This window comes from Thamnophis elegans, chromosome 2, assembly GCF_009769535.1.
Source record: "Thamnophis elegans isolate rThaEle1 chromosome 2, rThaEle1.pri, whole genome shotgun sequence".
NCBI classification, from domain to species: Eukaryota; Metazoa; Chordata; class Lepidosauria; order Squamata; family Colubridae; genus Thamnophis; species Thamnophis elegans.
This window is the reverse complement of record NC_045542.1, coordinates 138,324,431-138,346,622: the sequence shown is the minus strand read 5'-3', so window position 1 is coordinate 138,346,622 and position 22,192 is coordinate 138,324,431. Positions and strand designations below refer to the sequence as shown.

General features: G+C 38.7%; 1 protein-coding gene across 13 annotated transcripts in view; it reads right to left on the bottom strand.

The window, feature by feature from the left end:
* Nucleotides 1–22,192, bottom strand: part of CADPS (calcium dependent secretion activator) — a 440,774-nt gene that overhangs the window by 243,973 nt on the left and 174,609 nt on the right. For all 13 annotated transcript variants that reach the window (XM_032210572.1, XM_032210571.1, XM_032210579.1 and 10 more), the window contains exon 4: nucleotides 16,874–16,954. In XM_032210572.1, the coding sequence (XP_032066463.1) occupies nucleotides 16,874–16,954 (81 nt within the window). The remainder of the gene's footprint in view (nucleotides 1–16,873; nucleotides 16,955–22,192) is intronic.

Sequence of the window (22,192 nt, the reverse complement as noted above, 5' to 3'; positions counted from 1 at the left end):
CCAGCCAGCTGATTTTCGGGGGTCTGCTGTACATGCATGGGTACGGGATGCATGTGAGAGATGCACACGCATGTGTTGGGGGGGCAGAGGTGTCACGTGTGCATGCACAGGGGGGTGGGGCACAGGGAGGTGTTGTCCTTCCATTGCATTTCGGCATGCGACAACAAAAAGTTAGCCATCACTGTCCTGGCCTCTATTTGCCTAAACCTGTCTGTTGCTCAGAAAGAGACCTTCTGAGGAACGGAGGAGACCCCACTCTCATTCCTTTTCATTCTGCAGAATCCCATATGTTTTATGATACTTGGAATTCCCAGGCAGATGGAGCACTTAAAGAAAACAGAGGAGACATGGCCAGGGGGAGGGGGACCCAGATGTATGGTAATCCTAGATTGTATTAGAGGGCACACAGTGCCTTTTGCACACTACAAGATGAATTTGAGAAAAACAAGACTTGCAATAAATCACACATGCACACAAAAATTATAACCTCTTGAACCTCCCAAATATTTAATTAATAAAATGTAACCAGAGCATGCCAGATTAGGGATGGATCAAATTAGATTTCACTCAATTTTTCATCTTATAAATGGAAGTTTGGCTCATTTGTATGAAATTCAATGAAAATCTATGTGGATTATCATATTCTTACCTCCTTGTATACCATTGTACAGTATATTCGTTATTGCAATGTACACATATTTCCTATTCCATCATCTAAGGTCTATTATTTTTCACCAATATATACTTTCTGTATATATTTTTAATTGGAAGACTACATAGCCGGAACTTTTAAGAGTCCATATATTAAAGAATAATAAATTTTCATTTCAGATGGAAGACTGAATTAGCAAGTTCCCTTTAAAATGTGATCCAACTGAATCCCTTTCCTCCTATTCTCATAACAATACCAGATAAATTTAACTGATTCTGGAGCATAGGAAAATTTTATCTGAAAGTCTGCCGCAGGTTTGATTTGTAGAATTCAGTTAAACAAAACGTCTTTACACAACATACAATTACAAAATCTATTAAACTGGCATATTTGAACATTTCCTATTCAAACAATTAGCTAAAATGCTGCCAAGAATACAGCTGACTTAATTTTACATTTAAAACCAAATCAGGAATATTATACAATAATATCAGGCAAGCTGAATGTCAGTACAAGAACATTGAGCTTTTCCTGTTACGAGACATATAATTATTGAATTATTTTTTCCTCATAACAGACTTTAAAAGAATAGAGACTCATGGTCAGTGGTGGGTTGCAGGCTGTACACCCAGGGACGGGCGTACTGGATCCTACCTGGAGCACCGGATACCGTTCCGGTATGGTTCTCCATGCCCACCCACCCACCCAAGCTCCTTACCTGTCTTTTAAGGCTTTTGCGCTTCCGGGAATGTGCATGGTGCATACAGCACCTGCGCGATGCTCTGGAGAGCAGCTGGAGCGTTGCAGAGGCTCATGGAGGTGCTAAGATGCATGCGCAGGCTGTGCATGTGTGCGTGCACTGTGCGTGTGTGTGCATGCTGCACATGTCCATGAGGATGCCACCAGACCCGTTCCAACTGTACCGGTTGGAACAGGATCTGAAACCCACCACTGCTCATGGTCAACCTATTTCACATGTTTTCACATTTCAGTGGGGCAGAATGCACTAGGAGCTGCCCTACTAACTCTTGTCTAAACAGGTTATTGGTGTGTATAATTGGGATAAATTATAACTGGGATTTATCTGAAGACTCCAAAATTATTCTTTACTCTTTTATGTTAATGTGGGGGGTAAAGAGCAGCAAATATGACACTGAAATAGAAGAAAATGACTAGGCTAGAAACAATACTTATTGTGTTTATGGCAAGCTGGGTTGGCTGAAAGATTTAAACAGGATAGGAGTAGTTATTTATAGCCACAGTTAAAAAATCTATCTGTTTCTGCTTGTAATCTTAGGATTTTCATCTGCAAGTAAAATGTTTATATGCTCAGATGTATTTTTTCCTAGTTTAGATTTTAAAAATAATGGATAACTTATTGCTGAGGACTCTTATAACATTCACAATACAATACTTTGTTTTTCTTTTTAAATGTTTAACTATGGTTATAAAACCAAGGTTTTTAGTAATGTATCATTAAATTGGGATTTTAAGTAGATTATGTAATATTCATTATACATTTTACTTGCTAAATTGTTATGTTTAATAATCAAAGTTTAGATTGCATTTGTATCTTGTTTTTGGTCTTTAGGCTATAAATAAAATTGATTGAAGTTTGGAGTAGTCATTTCCAGACCAAAATAGTTACAGCACACTTAAGATGAATGTGCAATTTTTGTTGAGCCATACAATAAGCACATTTGGGTGTGGTGTGGTATTCTGAATCACTGAACTTTATAAATCCTGCTTTATGGCTTAATAAATTGTAGGAGGCCAGCAAGTCTGGTTTATAAACATGGTTTATAGCTCATTGTGTTTTGTGAATCAGCCACTGTGATTTATTCAGCAATCTATCAGTTAAATAAACTAGGCTTAGCATGATGTGTGAACTGAACTCAATCACTCCCCTTTCACTGTCCGAATGAAAAGGTGGCAGTTTGTGATTTGTTCATTCCGAATTAAGAATGTGTAGGATATTTTTAGCATGATAGTCAAAATGGTGTAAATATCACTTTAGTCACTTTCCCCTTAGACAAAAGTATTTTTAAAAAATGAGTTCAGTGATCGTGTCTAAGGAGATTCTCAGTCATCCAGGTCATGGTTTTCCCAAAGGTGCTTTTTCGAGAGGCAAATGGACTTCCTTGTTTTTTCTTTGAAGATATTTCACTTCTCATTCAAGGAGCTTCTTCAGCTCTGACTGGCTGGTGGGGAATGGAAAGATTTATATGGAAGTCAGAGCTGAAGAAGTTTCTTGGAAGAGAAATGAAACATCTTCAAAGAAAAACAGAAAGTCCAGTCACCTCTTGAAAAAGCGGTTCAGTGATCCTGATTTCATATTTGTTTTGGTCAGAACTGCAAGTAACATGCCAGTTTTTCTTGTTTCCCACAAGATTAATGGTTTTTAAAATAAAAGGTAATTAATGAGCTTATCTAAATGGGTTAGATATTATAATGGTTGGTTAATTGATAAGCTAAGGGAAACCAAATACATTTCATTATAATTACTCCAGGTTATGAATCCAGCCAAGGATACCAATCTTCACTTATTCCAACATATTGCCACAAACAAACTTCTAGTGAGTGAGTTGGGCAGCCATATAAATTTTCTTAATAAATAAAATAAAATATGCCCAGTGGAGGTCTGTGTCTAGCACTAGCTGACACCCCAGGGTAGCAATAGTGATCATCCAAGATCATCTGTGATCATCCAAGTTACCTTGTGGGCATCCAGGGGCCTTTCTCCTTAGATTGCCAGGTATATATATCTGAAATAAAGGAGGAAATGTGATGGAGGCGAAGATGGACACTTACGTTGGTTTGGATGCCTCAGCCTGGTCAGTCTGTAGTTTTTCTCCTCCTTCCACTTCCATAGTGCAATATACAATCCGGTTGGGTGCTAAGGATTTGAGACCCTGAACTTCCATGATGACAACCTAAAGGAGAGAGAGGGGGAGGGAAGGAAAGAGGGAGAGGGAGGTGGAAGGGAGAGGGAGGAAGGAAGGAGGAGAGGGAAGAGAGAGAGAGGAGAAAGGGAAAGAGGGAGGGAAGGGAGAGGGAGAGGGAGAAAGAAGAGAGGGGAAGAGAGAGAGGGGGAGAGAGAGGGGGAGAGGGAGAGAGAGGGGGAGAAGGAGAGGGAGAGGGAGGAGGGGGAGGGAGAGAGGAGAGAGATAGGGGAGGAGAGGGAGAGAGAGAGAGAGGAGGAGGAGAGAGACAGAGAGAGAGAGAGAGAAGAAGAAGAAGAAGAAATGTTCTTTATTCAGGAATCAATTCAAGAATGAAGCACAAGTTATATTGCTTTGAAGAAAGCATCTAAAAATCTACCATATAGGAGTATAGGGATAAATTGGAAAGTTGTGGGATTTGTTATTGTTTGAAATTAGAATCTCTCACATTAACCCAAAACATTGGGAAGAGCAACCCCTCTCCCTTTAAGAGCCTGTTAGGCTTCTTCTTCCACTGAAATATTAAATTTATTTAATTAAATATTTAATCAATTCAAACATTTTCCTTGAAATGCAAGAACAGCTGACCTTCAGCATTATCTTTGACTCTGACCTCCCCTACAGCTCTTCATCAGGTAGCCCAAGTATAGCACCTGCTTGCTACCCCTGAAACCATAGCTTCAACCTCCAGCATCTCTACGAAAGCATGGAGAAAATACCCCTCCTGCCTGAAACCCATGAGTCAGTGGAAACAACCTGTCAATTAAGAACTTTGAAACTAACTTATCAGCCTGTGAAAAGCCTTTCCTGCCTTTCTTGTAAGTTGCTCAGGGTCTCTGACCCCTGCATCAGTGGTGAAATCTAACCCCCCAGCCCAGTTCTGTGGGCATGGCTTGATGGTGGTGGGGTCATGTGACTATGTGGGCGTGGTCAACTTTTTTTCCACTTTCAGCTATTTTTTTTTAGATTTTTAAAGCATTTTTCCCCTGCTGGGAACCGGCAGGGAAAAAATGCTTTAAAAATCTAAAAAAATAAACTTCTGACGATTGCACGGCCCAACTATGAGCTGAGTGATCGTCGCAAGCTTTTAAAAAAGCTTTTTAAAGCTTTTTTCCCTTGCTGGTTCACCCAAACTGGCAGGGAAAATGCTTTAAAAAGTAGAAAAAAAGCTTTCAATGATAGGATAGTTCACAGCTGAGCTGCACGATCCTTGGAAGCTTTTTTTTTTACTACCAATTCACAGAACCAAGAACAATCGCCTCTACTGGTTCGACTGAACCGGGTCGAACCAGGAGGATTTCACCCCTGCCCTGCATATGTCCCTACACCATGCTATCCATCTACCATTTTTTCATATTAAAAATCCATGCAATGGTTAAACATGGTGGTGGCTTGGTTTAAGGTTTACAGACGGACCCAGGATAAATTACTGTAGCTGTCTACATTCCTTACACCCTAAATGCTAGAATATATATATTATTTATCAGCACAAATATAGCACACACACACACATATATATGTCTGTCGTCTGTCTGTCTGTCTGTCTGTCTGTTGCTATCTATCTATCTATCTATCTATCTATCTATCTATCTATCTATCTATCTATCTATCTATCTATCTATTCTCTTTTTAAGTTCTGCTTGCCAACACATTGATCACTGAGCAGCTTTAAAATGACATTTATGTTGTCTTCATTTTACAATGGTTATTTTACAACACCCTTCTATTTATAGTTGATGAAAACTAGAAGTTACCTCCAGGGAGAAAGATAGCACAACATCTGATTTGGAGAGCTGGTTTTCGTTCTCCTCCCAAGTCAATGATGGAAGTGTTTATGACTGCGTTTCAGTTTTTGTAACTTGAACTCGGAGCCCCCTTTGGACACTGGCATGCTTTCCAGGTTTGCCATGAGTAAATTGACCGATGACTTCAACTCTTCAATGAACATGTTTTCCATTTCTTTGGACACAAATTTAGGAAATTTACGCTCCTGTGATGGAAAGTAAAGTAAAAAAAAAACCAACAACAACCAAGAGTGTATGATTGGCAAGATTACATATTTATATATACTGAATTCAATTCTCCAATAGGCATTTGTAGTGGCAAGGCGGAAGACTATTGTTTATTTTGAGGCTTTTAGTGACTGATTTCTCCTATATATTAAGAAAAGTGTAGATACGTTAAGAGCGCATTCTGAGCTGACCTGCCTATTTTTAAAATTCTTTTAAAAAATATTTTATTGAACAGTTTTTTAAAAAATAAGATAAAAAATATTATTTGCAATTTCCTTCTGTACAATATTTCCTCCTCGGTATACATCCATTGTAAATGTACTCCCCCTTATTTCAGTTTCTCTTTGTCTATACATATGATATTATATACAGTCCTTAATTTACAACCCTTCTTTTCATTTATACGTGTTTGTTCATCTCTAACTATACATTGTTAATTTCTAACTCCTGTGTCTTCTTCATTTCTTTCCTTAAGCTTCACACCTGTCCTCTTGCCATTTGTACCACTCATTCCATACCATATAATATTCTGTTTCCTCCTTTTCTTTTACTTCTTTTGTAAATTTGTCCATCTCTGCACACTCTATTATGTTTTTTAAAAAAATTCTTGTTTACTGAATAAAGGAAAAGGAGGAAAGCTTCATGTACTGTGAAAGTCTCAATTCCCTTCCCAGAATCATATGCCATCCAATCAAGGCCAAGTCTGACCATAGTTGAACCATGAGGTCATGGTGCCAGTTTTTGATTAAAAAAAAAACCTTGGGGCTGTTGTTGTGGGGAAATTCAGGATAGAACCTAGTGCTGGGTATTGTGGAAATTGGCCACCCTTGGGGTACCTCAGTTGTCACTATTAAGAGCTCCTGACAGGCCTGTAAGAGATATGAGTATTATCTTGCTTGGTATATATGTTTTATAAAATTTATTTCCTTGAGCTAATCATAAAGTTTTAAATCCCTTTATTCACTGGTGTGCTTAATGCGTTTGGATCCAAAAATTGCTTGGGCCATCTGATCACTACCCTGACGTTTGGCAAAACAGCATTAAACCTAAAATGCAATAAATCAAGAGTCAGCTCTTTCAATCATTGCTTAAAGGACGCTCTTAACATAAGATCTTTGAATGCTACAGAGAATTTTATAAGATGGTTCTAAGCATTTAGCCAAAGCGGGAATATCCACAAAGTGGTTGGCAGCTGTGTTGGTGTATTCAAAGTCCGTTGGTGTTTTTATGTGTGCTGTGCTATAATGTCAACCCCACAATCATGGTTACCCTCTTGACTTTGTATCACATTCTGTGCACAATCCTGAACCAGAGGATAGAATGTTTTGGTAGCAAAATGGACTTCAAGTTCTACATTAGGGATCTTACCGCAGAATTGCTCTCCATAAATGATCTGTACTGATGGCCGCACACACACTAGTGGGAAAATAGTTCAGCACCAGCTCCTGTTTGTGGCTTTGGGCTCCCAAAACCTATGTTTTGAAGTTAGAGTCCACCAATACTTTTTGTTACATTTGCAGATGAGGTCATAGGGAGTTTGAGTCTACTCAAATAGAGATACAGTACCTACATTTTTAAAAAAGGGACTTTTGAGTGTCTATGTCTGAAGCCAATCTCTTAGCCCAAGAGTTTAAGAATCTTTAACTGAAATCAATCCCTCCAGGAATTCTACTCACCTCTCACTCAATAGCACTTTGCTCGTCTCATTTTATAACCTGCCTAGTTTTCAACGCGAGGCATAAAATCCTCTTTCCACTGATCAGTCTTTAACTTATGGAAATGTGCCCAGGGCCAGAAAATTAAATGCTTCCTCCAAGCAAAATTTTGTTGTAATGAATGGGCAGTACATAGCCCAAATGTCTCCACTGGGGCACTTTGAGAAATAGTTAAGTTGTGACAAGTAGGCTGCGGAACAGATTCCTCATTAAAAGGTTATTTAGAAAATGAGGAACAGTCCAAGCCTGCAACACTTTTAATGACTGTTATAAATTCATGATCTCCTGCATAATGCGCAAGACAAGAAAATTTAAGCTCATGGGAGAAAACATTTATTTATTCTTAGGGGCAAAGTTTCTTACCATAGATTGTAAATCAGTACCAGATCCAGGTTGATTGGCCATTAAATGGCAGCAACATATACAGAAACCCTTGTTTTTTTGCTACCATCAGTATTCTTCTGGCCTTTTGTCAGCTAGACATAATGTGTCTACTTATTGGATCATATAATTTATATATTTAACAATCTGTTGGGGTCTTCTTGTCCAAGCAATACCAAGCTTGACTATGTGAACTCTTAATAAGAAGTAATTTAATTTAAAGGCCTTTCTTTTGGTACATTATTTGGATTGCACCTTATTATTGCTAAAAATAATGCATTGATTGCAGCTGCCAAAAAGGCAACAGAGTCCTAGGCTGCATTAACAGAGGGATAGGATCGGTGTGTGTGTGTCCTGAATTCCAGCAACAGAACGTGTTATCCAGAGGGCTCTCTGAAGAACCGTCAGATTCCTGCTGTTTCAGGGGAGGAGTGATCTGTAACCCCACCATAGCTGTCTTGTAGGGAATGAAGGGGGGGGCATGTGGGTGTCATTGGGAAATCAGCAACTACTCTAAAACGCCTGCTTTTGCCTTCGGACCCAAAGTAAGAAAGGTAGCCAACGTGAGCTATCGCAGCTGGAAGACCAGACAAAGCACAGGAATCAACGTGGACAGCATTTGGGTGAGATAATAAGAGTGCTTGAAAGTGCAACATTCCTGTAAACTAACTTTTAAACCTCCGATTAAAACTTTTTAAAGAGAAAGTGGCAGAAGAAAGGGGGGGAGCGGACGTTACAAAGCTCTCACTCCCTTGTGTCAGCAGCGAAAGCCATTAGATAGAAGAAAGGAAGTAACAGATCTTGAGAATTGCTTAAGGATGTTAGAAAGCAAATCGGAAGCCATTGGTCTTTAAATTTCACTCTATGCCTATGATTTTCTTGGTATCTTGGTGACTTTTGAGAATTGCTAGATTTGATTTTGAAGCCAGAAACTTAAAAGAATGTTGAATTAATTATCTGCATTGCTATCTAGTAGCAAACAGTACCAGTAAAAGCTGCCTAAGAAAAATTGACTTTGAAAACATTGTGGATAATAAAGAACTGGTAAAAGTCCTCTAGAAGAAAGAAATAAGACCAGCTGTGGAAACATTGCCTTCCCTTCCCTTGCTACATTATAATGGGCTGTTGAAACTGCCGTCCTGTTAGTGTGTCCCCCTTCTGCCTAAGGGGGGGGGAGAAATTGGGATAATTTGGATAACCCAGACAACTGGTTTCCTCTTTTTTCCCTCTTTGTTTATTTGGCTACTTTGGGTCTTTTTTTTTTTTTAACCTCCCCAACTTTCATCTTTTTATCTATTTTTTTTTACCTCTTGCAATGAGGTGTGGATTACCATTGTGGAATTAATTTTGTGGGGAGAATATTGATGGTGGAAAAATGATGAACATGAGAAAGATATATTAGTGGCAATACACTCCAAACGACAAACAAGAAGAATTTTTGGAAATTACACAAAAAAATAACAGAATATGACTATGAAGATATATATACTAGGAGACTTTAATGCAATCGTAAATAATGAAATAGAAATATGAAATAGACTATAAATCTAGAAAGATGAACAAGAAGCCAAGAAAAATTCTACCCAAAACATTTTTCACAATGGTGGAAGAATTAAACTTGCAAGATGCTTGGTGAATAAGATACCTGAAAGAAAGACAATATACATTCTACTCAAATAGACATTTATCATGGTCAAGAGTTGATATGATGTGGTTGTCAACAGAGCTGACACTCAAAACAACTAAGATAGACATAGATATGAGCACATGGGCAGATCATAATCCAACAACAATGACTTGGAAGGGACAGAGGATAAAAGGGAGATGGACTTTAAATTAAAAAATATGGAAAATATGGAAAAAGAATTGACATATTTCTTCCAGAAAAATAGAAAGGAAGACACATCATTACAGAATGTATAGGACATTGCAAAGCATATATCAGAGGCCTTGCAATGACATACTTAGGGAAAAAGAATAGACAGAACAGACAAATTCAAAAGAAGTTGGAATCAGAGTACAAAAGTCTGTAGATGGAGCTGCAGAAAAATCCACAAAATAAAAAAGTAAAAAATATGATGGAACTGCAAAAACATAAATTGAACCTGATAGAAAATGAGGACTTGGCAAATAAAATAAAATTGGCAAAACAAAACTTCTTTGAAAACGCAAATAAACCAGGACGTTGGCTGGCCTACAAGATCAAAAAGGAAAGAGAAAAAAAGCTGATAAGTCAACTGGTGGATGTAGAAGGAATATACAACATTTAAATGAAAAAAAAGAGAACAATAATTGAGAACTTCTATAATAAGTTGTATTAGCAAGGGAGAGTTCCAGAAGGGAAAATAAGACAATATTTAGAGAAAACTAGAATCACCAAAAATCCTAGAAAAAATTAAGAGGCACTAGAACAAAGAATTGCAATGATGGAGGTAACAGAAGGCATCAAAAGGCAAAAGAAGAGGAAAACACTAGGACCAGATGGCTTACCGGCAGAACTGTATCAAACACTACAAGAAGTGTTAAGTAATGTAATGTAATATTCAATGACTTATTAGGAGAGGCAAAAATGTCAGAAACCTGGACGGAGGCATATATAATGCTTATACTAAAAGAAGAGTCAGATCCACAACAAGTAAAGAACTACAGACCTATTTTACTACTAATGTGGATTATAATTTTTTTGCATCAATAATGGCAGAAAGAATGAAGAGACTTTTAAATGAATTTATATACATAGACCAAAATGGATTTTTCCCAAGAGACAGATCAGAGACAATATGTGAATTATATTGAATACGCTAGAGTACTATGAAGCCCACCCAGAAAAACAAATGGGGTTGTTGTTTCTAGATCCTCAAAAGGCCTTTGATAATGTCAACTGGCAATTCATGATAATGCAACTTCAAATGATGGGATTTGGTGAGGGATTTATAAATATGATTAAAACTATACATAATAATCAATCGGCAAAGGTAATGGTAAATGGTGATATGACTGGAAAGATAGCGATTACAACGGGAACTAGACAAGGATGTCCACTATCACCATTATTATTTATACTGACACTAGAGATTTTGAAATATGACAAAATAAGGAGATAAAAAGTATGAGGATCAAAAAAGAAGAGTATAAATTACAAGCGTTCGCGAGTGATTTGGTGTTTATTATGAAGGACCCAATAGAAACAGGGCCAAAACTAGTTAAAATAATAGAAGAAAATGGAGAAGTAGCAGGTTTGAAGATTAATAAAGATGAAACAAAAATTCTGGTGAAAAATATGGCAGAAAAACAGAAAAGAGAGTTGATGGGGAAACTGGACATACAAGTGGTGAAAAAAGTGAAATATCTGGGTATTCAATTCACATCAAGATGTGAAACACTAAAGGAGGATAACTATTATAAGGTGAGAAAACAAATAGAAATAGACTTGGAAAGATGGAAAAACCTACAATTATCACTGATGGGAAGAATAGCAGTAGTAAAGATGAATATATTACCAAGATTGTTATACCTGTTCCAAACAATACCGATAAAACTAGAGAAAAAATTCTTTGAAGGTATGAACAAAATAATGGGGAAATATATATGGCAAGGGAAAAAAGCAAGAATTAATATAAAAATGTTACAAGATGCAAAGATTCAAGGTGGATTTGGATTACCAAACCAGGAATTGTACTATCAAGAAGCAGGTCTAGCTTGGATGAAAGAATGGATTTTACTGAGAAATACAAGATTATTGACACTGGAGGGGCATGATTTGCAACTGCAATCATGCTTTTTGTGGTATGATAAAGTAGGGTACATGGCTATTTTAAAAGACATTATATAAGGATTGGATTATTAACAATATGGGAAAGAGTGAAAGGGAAACATTATTCAGAAATACCAATGTGGTTTTAAACGATGGAAGCATTGACACATCCAAATATTAGTAGTATGAAAAGTATTATTAGATACAAAAATATCTTAACAGAAAAGGGGGAACTAAAACAAAAACAAGAATTAGAAAAACAAGGGATTGATATAGATTGGTTTTCACAATTGCAAATACCATCAAGATATTAAAAAGATAAAAAGGAGTATGGTTTTAACTTAGGAAGTTCGGAGTTGGATAAAATACTTACGGGAACAGGAGAAAAAATAATCAGTGAATTATATAGCTACCTATTAAGAACTATACTAGAAAAAGTGGTAAAAAATACAATGTTAACTTGGGCAAAGAATTTTGGCCATATGATTGAACTAGAAAAGTGGCAACAACTATGGGAAAGCAATTATAAACTAACCATGTCAACAGCTTACAAAGAAAACTTATACAAAATATTTTACAGATGGCACATATCACCGGGAAAACTAGCTAAGATGTTTAAAGACAAGTCAGCAAAATGTTAGAAATGTCAACAAGCAATAGGTTCATACTACCACACATGGTGGACATGTGCAGAAGCAAGAAAATATTGGATAAAATAAGAGTATGGTTAAAGAAAATGTTGCAACAAGAAATAGAATTTCTTGTTAGTTATATTAGAGATATTTATATTAGAGATATTTATATTAGAGATATTTTTACTAGGTACTATCCCAGAGAAATTCAAGAAAGAGGATACTTATTTGATTATACATGTAACTACAGCAGCGAGAATTGTATTCACCCAAAATTGGAAATTAAATAAGCTACCAACAGATGAAGAGATAATAAAAAAGATATTAGATTGTACAGAGATGAATAGGTTGACAATGAAAATAAAAGATAAAGAGGAATCGGAGTATTTCAAAACATGGGGAAGGTTCTATGACTGGCTAGAGAAAGCAAACTAGAAAAGAAAGTAGGAAGAAGATAAAATACCCAGATGATGCACTATTAAATGGAAAGGGCGGGGGGAGAAAGGGAAAACAGAAAGAAAATATTAAATATATAAGTATATATTCAAGAGTGAAATATAAAGGGAGGGAAACATAACTAGGGTAGACTAGAGAAGGTAAGAGAATAAGAAATGATACTAAATTATATTTGGCTTGGCGGAAATACCATCCCAAGAAAACATAAACTGAGTTTTGAAATACACAACAACAATAATAGAAAAAGAAAGGGAGAGAGGAGAGAAAAAAAGGAAGACAGGGGAAAGAAGAAAGAGGTAAGGAGAGGAGGATGGAAGGGGGAGAAAGAGAAGGAGAGAGGGTAGGAAGGGGAAGAGGAAGAGCAGGAGTAGGAGAAAGGGAAGGGAAGAAGGGAGGAGAAGGAGAGGAGGAAGGAAGGAAGTAAAGAAGGGAGGGAGAAAAGAAAGGAAAAACAAGGAGGTGTTACAAAAGGAGGAAAGGATGGTAAATAAAGCAACCCAAATTGTACATTATAACTTATTAAATGAAATAATAAATGTATAAGAATGATAAATGTAAAGAAGAACACCAATTATGTGAATGTATACTTAAAATGGTATGTAAGAGAATAAAAATTCTTTGGAAAACAACAACAGAGATATAGAATCAAGATCACATGAAGTTCTTTACAAAGCCTTAGTAAGACCACAGTTGGAATATGGCATCCAGTTTTAGTCACCACAATATAAAAAAAAATGCAGAGACTCTAGAAAGAGTACAGAGAAGAGCAACAAAGATGATTACAGAACTGGAGGGGAGGGTAAAATATATGAATACAATTGCAGAAATTTGGTATGTTTGATTATGAAAGAAAGACTAGGGAGACCTACCTGATAGCAGCTTTCCAAATTTGAGGGATTGCCAAAAAGAAGAGGGGTACAACATATTCTCCAAAGCACTGAATCACGACTTATGACCATTCACGTAGTGACTGTTTGAAGTTAAGATCTCCCCAAAGATACTTCAAATATGTTCTGAAGTTCCAGTGGCCAGCCCTCCTGTGTCATGTTATGGCATTTTGGCTTCTCAGCAACCAGCTTGCATTTACAGCCATCCTGTTATCACATGACCCAATTTATGCTATTTTTTGCTGCAAACGGCATTTGACTTCCGGTTTTAGATAAAAACCATTCAAAATGAACAATGGATTTGCTGAACAACATTTGTTTTACAACTGCCAGAAAAAGATCATAAAATCATTTTGGTCAGTCATGGGAATAATTCACTTTATGACTGCCACAACTTACAACCTTAATTGCCAGGCTCAATTACAGCTGTAAATCATGGACATCTTGTATTGTGTTCAAATGTTCAAAAAGGCATCAAATACAAGCTAACACGTGTGAAATAAAAATAAGGCTGTGCTCTGTTGATTTTTACATCTAATTTTGATCTCGTCTGAAGTACCTGCTGTGACAAGGTTTTTGAAACACACAACGCAGGGTCAAAAGAAGAGAAGGGAAAGGCGCTTCTCCAATGCTGTTGCTACAATAATGTATTATGATTTTATTCATAATATAAAGATTCACATGGATATCTTGGGAGCGTTTTTGCTAAAACAAATGTTTCCTCAACGAACAGCATATTCAAAGATCCCTTCCCTCCCCACATAAGACCCTGTGGCAAAATAGGATACATAAACATTGCCGTTATTATCCTCTCTCCCCCAGGAAGTGATGGCTTAGTTTGGACACTGTGTATCTGTGCTACTTGAAGATGAACTGAACTGGTAATTGATACAACCCCATGGACTGTCATGTACAGTAAAGGATCTGTGTGTCAAGACAACACAATATCTGTTAAGACTCAGAAGAACAACTGAAGGAACTGAATGCCTGACAAGATCTACATCTGAGATCTCAGCTATTTCGATGTTCAACAACAGTACACAATCTAATCTCTTAAGGCACCTCACCATGCTTGATATAATCAGGCCCACCTATTTTTTCCCCTACTTCTCTGTCCTATTTTTTCTCCTCATTCCTCTTTAGTTCAACTAGATCCATGATCCATGTATGCTCCTTCCGTATCTGCCATTTTATTAGGCTCTTGTTTGGTCTTTGTGTGGGGGATAGGTCTATATTTTGTACTGTAACTACTGTAATTGTCAACAAGCATCACATAAAGCTGGTTCGGACTGGCTGCAGCCTGCTCCCTAGACAAAAATGATTCTTGACTCCATAGACTCCAAAGGAACTTTTCCAGAGATGCTGAGTGCAGCACAAGCGAGGCAAGGTCTGAAGAAAAAATACGTGAAAACCATATAATGAAAACAGTACTCTATATCCAAAATTCTACCCTCTATGAGAGTAATCCAATCAGGTCCTGTTCCAATGTTTTGGGAACCCTGTGTCTCAGGTGCTGCAGTTAATCCTTTCCCAGTGCTGGTGTCCTTGAAGGCAGGAAGATGGCTCAGTGTCCATGTTAAATTTTCTCAGTACATTCACACCTCCAGCACTCTTCCCTTCACAAATGCCCTCTTCCCCCAGTTGCAACAGTTGCTAGTGGGCTTCAAAGAAAGCAAAATGAGCTTCAAAGAAAGCAAAAATAAGCCGCTGACAGCTGGAAAGTCGGCAGCCCGGGTTTAAGACTCGCATGTCACACGACAGGGTGAGCTCCTATCCTTGCCCCAACTCCTGCCAACCCAGCAGTTTGAAAGCATGCACATGTGAGTAGATAAATAGGTACCACTTTAGTGGGAAGATAGCAGTGCTCCATGACATCATGCTGATCAAATGACCATGATAAATAAATACCGTAAGCATGTGATATTTAGCAATGTTTTAGATATTGTTGTTGTTGTTGTAACCTGTAATTTTCAATTTCCTTTTTAAATGCCATTAATACTACATTTTGGTTTGATATATATCTTACTTTTTTTCCAGAAATTAAGTCTTATATCAAACTCTCTCCTTGTTTTATTCACACAACCGTCATCCTGCCAGTAGTCTAAGAACACCAAATAATAAATAATACCACCACCCCCAATTTAAATCGGGACCAGAGTCTAATGTAGTGCATGAAAGTGGCTGGCAATAGAATTAATTATTTAAATTATATTCCACCTTTCCTACATGAGCTCTGCATGGCTTTCCTGGAGATCTGCCTTAATTTTTATCCCTGGGCCAGAACTCTGTGAGACGGCTGAGAGAATCTTAGTATTCTGGATCTTCTCAATCTTCTCAATTATACAGATAATCCTCGACTTTCAACCTGTCACTTAGCAACTGTTTGAATCTTGACCCCACTCAAAAGGCACCCTCCCCCCCACGAGTGATATGATTTTGGGAGCTTAGCTACCGACTTTCATTTATGGCTGTTCGCCATGTCCCACAGTCATGACCCAGGTGTGGGTTCCGGCAGTCACTACTGCCACGCGCATGCGCAGTACAATAAAAATTATTCTGCACATGCACAGAAGCAAAACAAAAACAAAACAAGAGAGTGCCTGGAGAACCAGTTCGGGGAGGTGTTGGGTGGCAGGCCTGGGTTGCTACTGGTTCCAGTGACCCAGGCTCCCAAACCACTATCAGTTCGGCCGAACCAGTAGGAACCCACCACTGATGTGACCACAATTTACTCTTTTTTTGGTTGAAAACCATTGTTTACTTTCAGTTTTCAGCAAAACACCCCATAGCAAACAATGACTGCAGCGTTCACTTAATGATCATTGAAAAAAAAAGAGGTTGTAAAATTGGGTTGGTCACATGGTTACACTTTATGGCCATAACGATCAAACTCTATTACAGTTGTATGTTGAGGACTATCGATACTTCATTGGCTCTTTTATTGAAACATGGTTTTCCAACTTATTTGCTTTTAAATCTCTGGTCCCTTAAATGTCTGGCATTTATTTATTTATTTATACATACACACATTTGTAGGCCATCCAATTTTCGAATAATTTAGGGCAGCTTACAATTTTAATCCTTTTCAAAATTCTAGAAGATGAAAAAGGAATCGTGAGCAGCTAAAAAAAACAAACCACAAACTAAAAGATATCTATCCATCAGGGGCTCAACCTTCGCTCTGCCCCAGAATCTGGGAGAACAGCCAGATCTCCATAACATCTGGAACATCATCAGGGTGGAAGCCATCCGAATCTCCAGAGGATCTCTTTCCAGAAGGCAGATCCCATGAGGGAGAACGTATGCTTCTCTGACAGAAAGTGTCAACAAATAAATAGACAGACAGCTTTTGATAAACACTGCCACTGCCTGAGCCATTAAAAAAAAAGGGAGGGGGAGCTCAAACCCAGTCAGCAGCCCTTCCTTCCATCCCGTCTCTTACCTTGGCAATTTGGTCTGCCATTTGGAGACGACCATCAAGCTCCCGCCTAATTTGGGCTGCTTGCTCATCAGGATTGTCCAGCTGCACAAAAGGAGAACAAAATCATTAGCAGCGATTCAGCAACAGTAAAGGAACAAAAATGTTGTCGACGGAAAAACAATATTTTAACCTCCTCTGCTTTTATCGTACTAGTATGTCCTTTGAAAAAAAGCAGCTGATGAGAATCAAGGATAATACGTAGGCTACAATTAAATATATATATAAAATAAACCAAGGAAGACTAGTTTGGTATAGTGGCTAAGCTGCTGGCCTGGAAACCAGAAGCCTGCGAGTTCTACTCCCACTTTAGGAATGAAAGCCAGCTGGGTAGATTTGGGCCAGTCATTCTCCCCCTTGGCCCAGCCCACCTCACAGGGTTGTTTTTGTCAGTGGTAAAATTCATTTTTTTTATTACCGGTTCGGTGGGCATGGCTTGGTGTGTGTGGCAGGGGAAGGATACGGCAAGATCTCCATTCCCTCCCCATTCCTGGGGAAAGGAAAATCCCCATTCCCTCCCCACTCTGTGGCCAGCCAGAGGTGGTATTTGCCGGTTCTCTGAACTACTCAAAATTTCCGCTACCGGTTCTCCAGAACTTGTCAGAACCTGATGAATTTCACCTCTGGTTGTTGTGGAGAAGAGGAGGAGAAAATATTAGGTATGTTTGCTGCCTTGAGTGAGTTATAAAGTTAATAAAGGTGAGTTTAAAAAATCTAATAAATAAATAAATAAATACATACATACATACATACATACATACATACATACATACCCTTTGTTTCTTTGTTATTTTACCTTACAGAACATATTTTCCTCTATATCTAGTTCTTGAATGTTAGGCAACCATTCATAATTATGATAAATGCCCCCCGAACATTGTCATTCCATACATTGCAGGAATATCAGAAAAGCTCTGGAGGATCTTCAGCCAACACAACATACATACATACTTCAAACCCAAGAATACACTAAGGCAGACTCTTGTCCACACCAAGGATAAAACACCAGATACACACTGGGCAACGTGGTATATGCACTACAATGCAGTGCAGATCTGCACATTGGGGAAACCAAACAACCATTTCATAAATGCATGACATGACTTAGGAGAACAAATAGATCAGGACTAGATTCAGCAGCCCATCTGCATTTAAAAGGCAAAGGTGACTCTTTTGAAGACAGCAAAGTCCACATTTTGGACAGAGAGAACCTCTGGTTTGAAAGACGAGTCAGAGGCCATCTATAGTAGTAGTAGTAGTTAGACTTATATACCGCTTCATAGGGCTTTCAGCCCTCTCTAAGCGGTTTACAGAGTCAGCATATCGCCCCCACAGTCTGGGTCCTCATTTCACCCACCTCGGAAGGATGGAAGGCTGAGTCAACCTTGAGCCGGTGAGATTAGAACCGCTGAACTATCTATGTCTAAAGTGAACAGCCCTCTCTCAACAGAAGGGAGAGATATGATATCATCTATCTTCAGTCTACAACACAGTCCTTTCAGCAGTTCCAAGAAGGCTCCACATCCATTTGCACCACTCAGGTGACCCAGTGGTGGGTTTCTACCAGTTTTACTACCGGTTCACTCTTGCGCTCTCTCTCTCTCACACACACAACGATTCTGCACATGCGCAGAAGCATCTGGGTGGGCGGGCAGAGCTGCCCACTGCTGCCACTACCAATTCAGCTGAACCAGGAGCAACTCACAACTCACTAAAAGAATGTAAATGACCAGATGTCTGCAAGGAATATAAATCCTTCCATTCCTCACCATCCAGTCAGAGCTGAAGAAGCTTCTCAGATGAGAAGCAAAATGTTTTCAAAGTAAAACCAGAAAGTCCTCTTGCCTCTTGAAAAAAGCACCATTGAGACAACCATGACCTGGATGACTGAGAATCTCCATAGACATGACTGCGTGTTATGATGTTTTTTGCCAGAAACTAGCATTTACTGTTGCCCATTGTGGACAATGTGTTCGCTTAATGACTGCATCATTCATCTAATGACTATTGCAAAAAAGGTTGTAACAGTTGTATGAATGGGGGTAGTCTTGTGATGATCCACTTAACAATCGACACAGTTGCAACTCAATTACAGTCATAAGTTGAGGACTATCTATATTGTTTTGTTGTAACTTTCATATAGCAACTATAAATTCTTTTTTAAACATTTAACATCTGAAGCGGGATATTTAATGGTATCCACTATTCCAAAACTCTTCTTCCCCAAGCTCCAATCTATGACAGCTCCTTGGTTTTGCTCACAGGAGAATTTGACACCTATGACTACATATTGAATTTGTGACAAGCATCTACATGCAAACCTAAGATCTGCTCAATCTAAGCTATGTATAAATCATGCTAAATCATGTTCAGGAATTACATCCATTCTAGATAACATGGATGTGCCATTACTAGAAAAAAACATGTCTGCAATCACATTAATCATAGATAAAGATAAAGATTCCCCTCACACATATGTGCTAGTCATTCCCAACTCTAGAGGGTGGTGCTCATCTCTGCTTCAAAGCCGAAGAGCCAACGCTGTCTGAAGACATCTCCGTGGTCATGTGGCCAGCATGACTAAACATCAAAGGTGCACGGAACGCTGTCACCTTTCCACCAAAAGTGGTCCCTATTTTTTCTACTTGCATTTTTACATGCTTTTGAATAGCTAGGTTGGCAGAAGCTGGGGCAAGTAATCGGAGCTCGCTCCATTACACGGTGCTAGAGATTTGAACCACCGAACTGCTGACCTTTCTGATTGACAAGCTCAAGTGTCTTAGCTACTGAGCCATCGTGTCCCCAAATTAATCATATTAATCAGGCTCTATTGAAAGATGTAAATTAGGTTACCTCCTAACTGACACTTTGCCAAGATTTTGTTCATCTAAAACGCATGAGGGCGAGCTATTGAAGTCTTTTTAATCTTTCAGAAAAGAAAGGCAATTATCATTTAAGGCCTTTATTTTTCTTCTCCAGGCGAAAAGAAAAAAAAAATCAATTGAGTTTGCAAAGTTCACAAAGACCTTTGCTCAATAAAAATAGATGTACTGCGATGTCTGTATTTGGTTGGGATTGGTGTACATCTTGCTCTGACACAAGAAACATAGCTGAAAATACTCTTAGGGCAAGTCTGAAATTTTTTGCTTGCAAATGCAAAATTAAAGGCACAGTTCTGTGCTTCGCTTTCAAAATTGAGATGACCGGTATACAGAAGCATATGAGACTGTGTAAGTGGTTTATTCTTTATGAACTGGCTTATATCTCCAACTTGGTTTATTAGCAGGGCAGGGAGGATAGATAGAGATTGACATATAGTCTGCCTGCTTACAGGCCTTTTCTTTTCCTAACAGAAGGCTTCACTCTTCAGCTATTTTCTCCCTTTGCTCTTTCTTTAGAGCCGAGGTGGCGCAGTGGTTAAATGCAGCACTGCAGGCTACTGCTAGATCAGCAGTTCAGCGGTTCAAATCTCACCGGCTCAGGGTTGACTCAGCCTTCCATCCTTCCGAGGTGGGTAAAATGAGGACCCAGATTGTTGGGGGCAATATGCTGACTCTCTGTAAACCGCTTAGAGAGGGCTGAAAGCCCTATGAAGCGGTATATAAGTCTACTGCTATTGCTATTGCTATACATTTTTTGGCCATCTGAATTCCTCTTCCTTCTCTTCAAAAGTTCAATTGTAGGACATTGTTGCTGTTAGTTGCGAAGTTGTGTCTGACCCATTGCAACCCCATAGACAACGTTCCTCCAGGCCTTCCTGTCCTCTACCATCCTCTGGAGTCCATTTAAGCTCACGCCTACTGCTTCAGTGACTCCATCCAGCCACCTCATTCTCTGTCGTCTCCTTCTTCTCTTGCCCCTCAATCTTTCCCAGATGACTTTGGGGAAAATGTATCATTCTTTTTTTAGTACAAAATATGATTACAGTATTACAATACTTTCTACCCAAATATAGGTAGTCCTCGACTTACAATAGTTCATTTAGTGACCATTCAAAGTTACAATGGCACTGGTAAAGGTGACTTATGACCATTTTTTACACTTACGACCTTGGTAGCAGCCCCATGATCATGTGATCAAAATTCCGATGTTTGGCAACTAGTTCATACTTATGACCGTTGCTGTGTCCACAGGTCATGTGATCATCTTTTGCAACCTTTCAATCTGCAAAATCAATGGGGAAGTCACATTCGCTTAACAACCGTGTTGCTAATTTATCAACTGCAGTGACTCACTTAACAAAGGAGGCAAGGAAGGTCATAACATCAAAACTCACTTAACAACAACAATGTGGGATTCAATGGTGTTCATAAGTCAAGGACAATCTATAATACATGAGACTGTCCAAAATGACTTCCCATCTCTTGTCCAAACATTGAAATTCAGGGTCTAAAATTAGTTAGCTGCCCCATTAAATGGAGCCAAACTCCCCCGCCCTTCTAAAAGCTGATCTTTAAGGCTTGAGTCTAATTTCACCTGTCATATTATTTCAACAGTCTTGTACAACTAGCCTTTAGCGTTCAATAATGCAGGCTACGTTAAGTGCAAATGTACTGTCTGATTGAATGCTTGGTATTCTAATATTACATTTTTAAAGCATGTCTTTCTGAGATAGCAGAGCACTTTGTTAGCAAGTGACCTTTTGTAAACATTGTGAATAAATAAATATTAATTGCTTTATAAGCATCGTGAACATGTGCCCCGTATGCTGCACGTACCGACTAGGTTTGTGGGAGGCAGGCAAAGGTGCACTGATTTGCAAGAAGATCTCTCCATTAGAGATCCTACTGTGTGTAGAATAGCATGAGTGTCAGCCTCTATCTCGCATGCTTGATATCAGCAGCCATAGTAATGGGGAGGGAAGCGTCTCATGGTATTTGGGAGGAGAAACATGCTGGTGGAGACATCTCGATAAAGGGAGTTTTGTTCTCATCATCTTCTGCGCATGCTGAAGGCTCGTGTTTGGGTTTGGGCAAGGCCAACCGTCTCTGCATACCAACTGAATGAGGCAACCTGAAGATGCAACTCACATGATAACCTTGGAGGTTGGAGATTGGACATTGGGCTGGGATAACTGCAGGGAGGGACATTTGATATGTACAAGCTCGTGTTTTTTTGCTTCAGATCTTGCTTCACTTTCGCTGTTTTCATTTCATATCCAGTAAAAGTACTTTTTCTCTAAATAAATGGAGTTGGGAGATTCCTTTCTTGGATGTTAAATGAGGCACGCTTGACAACGAGTGTCAGCCCTTCAAGGTAGTCCAGACATAAAACCGGACCTGA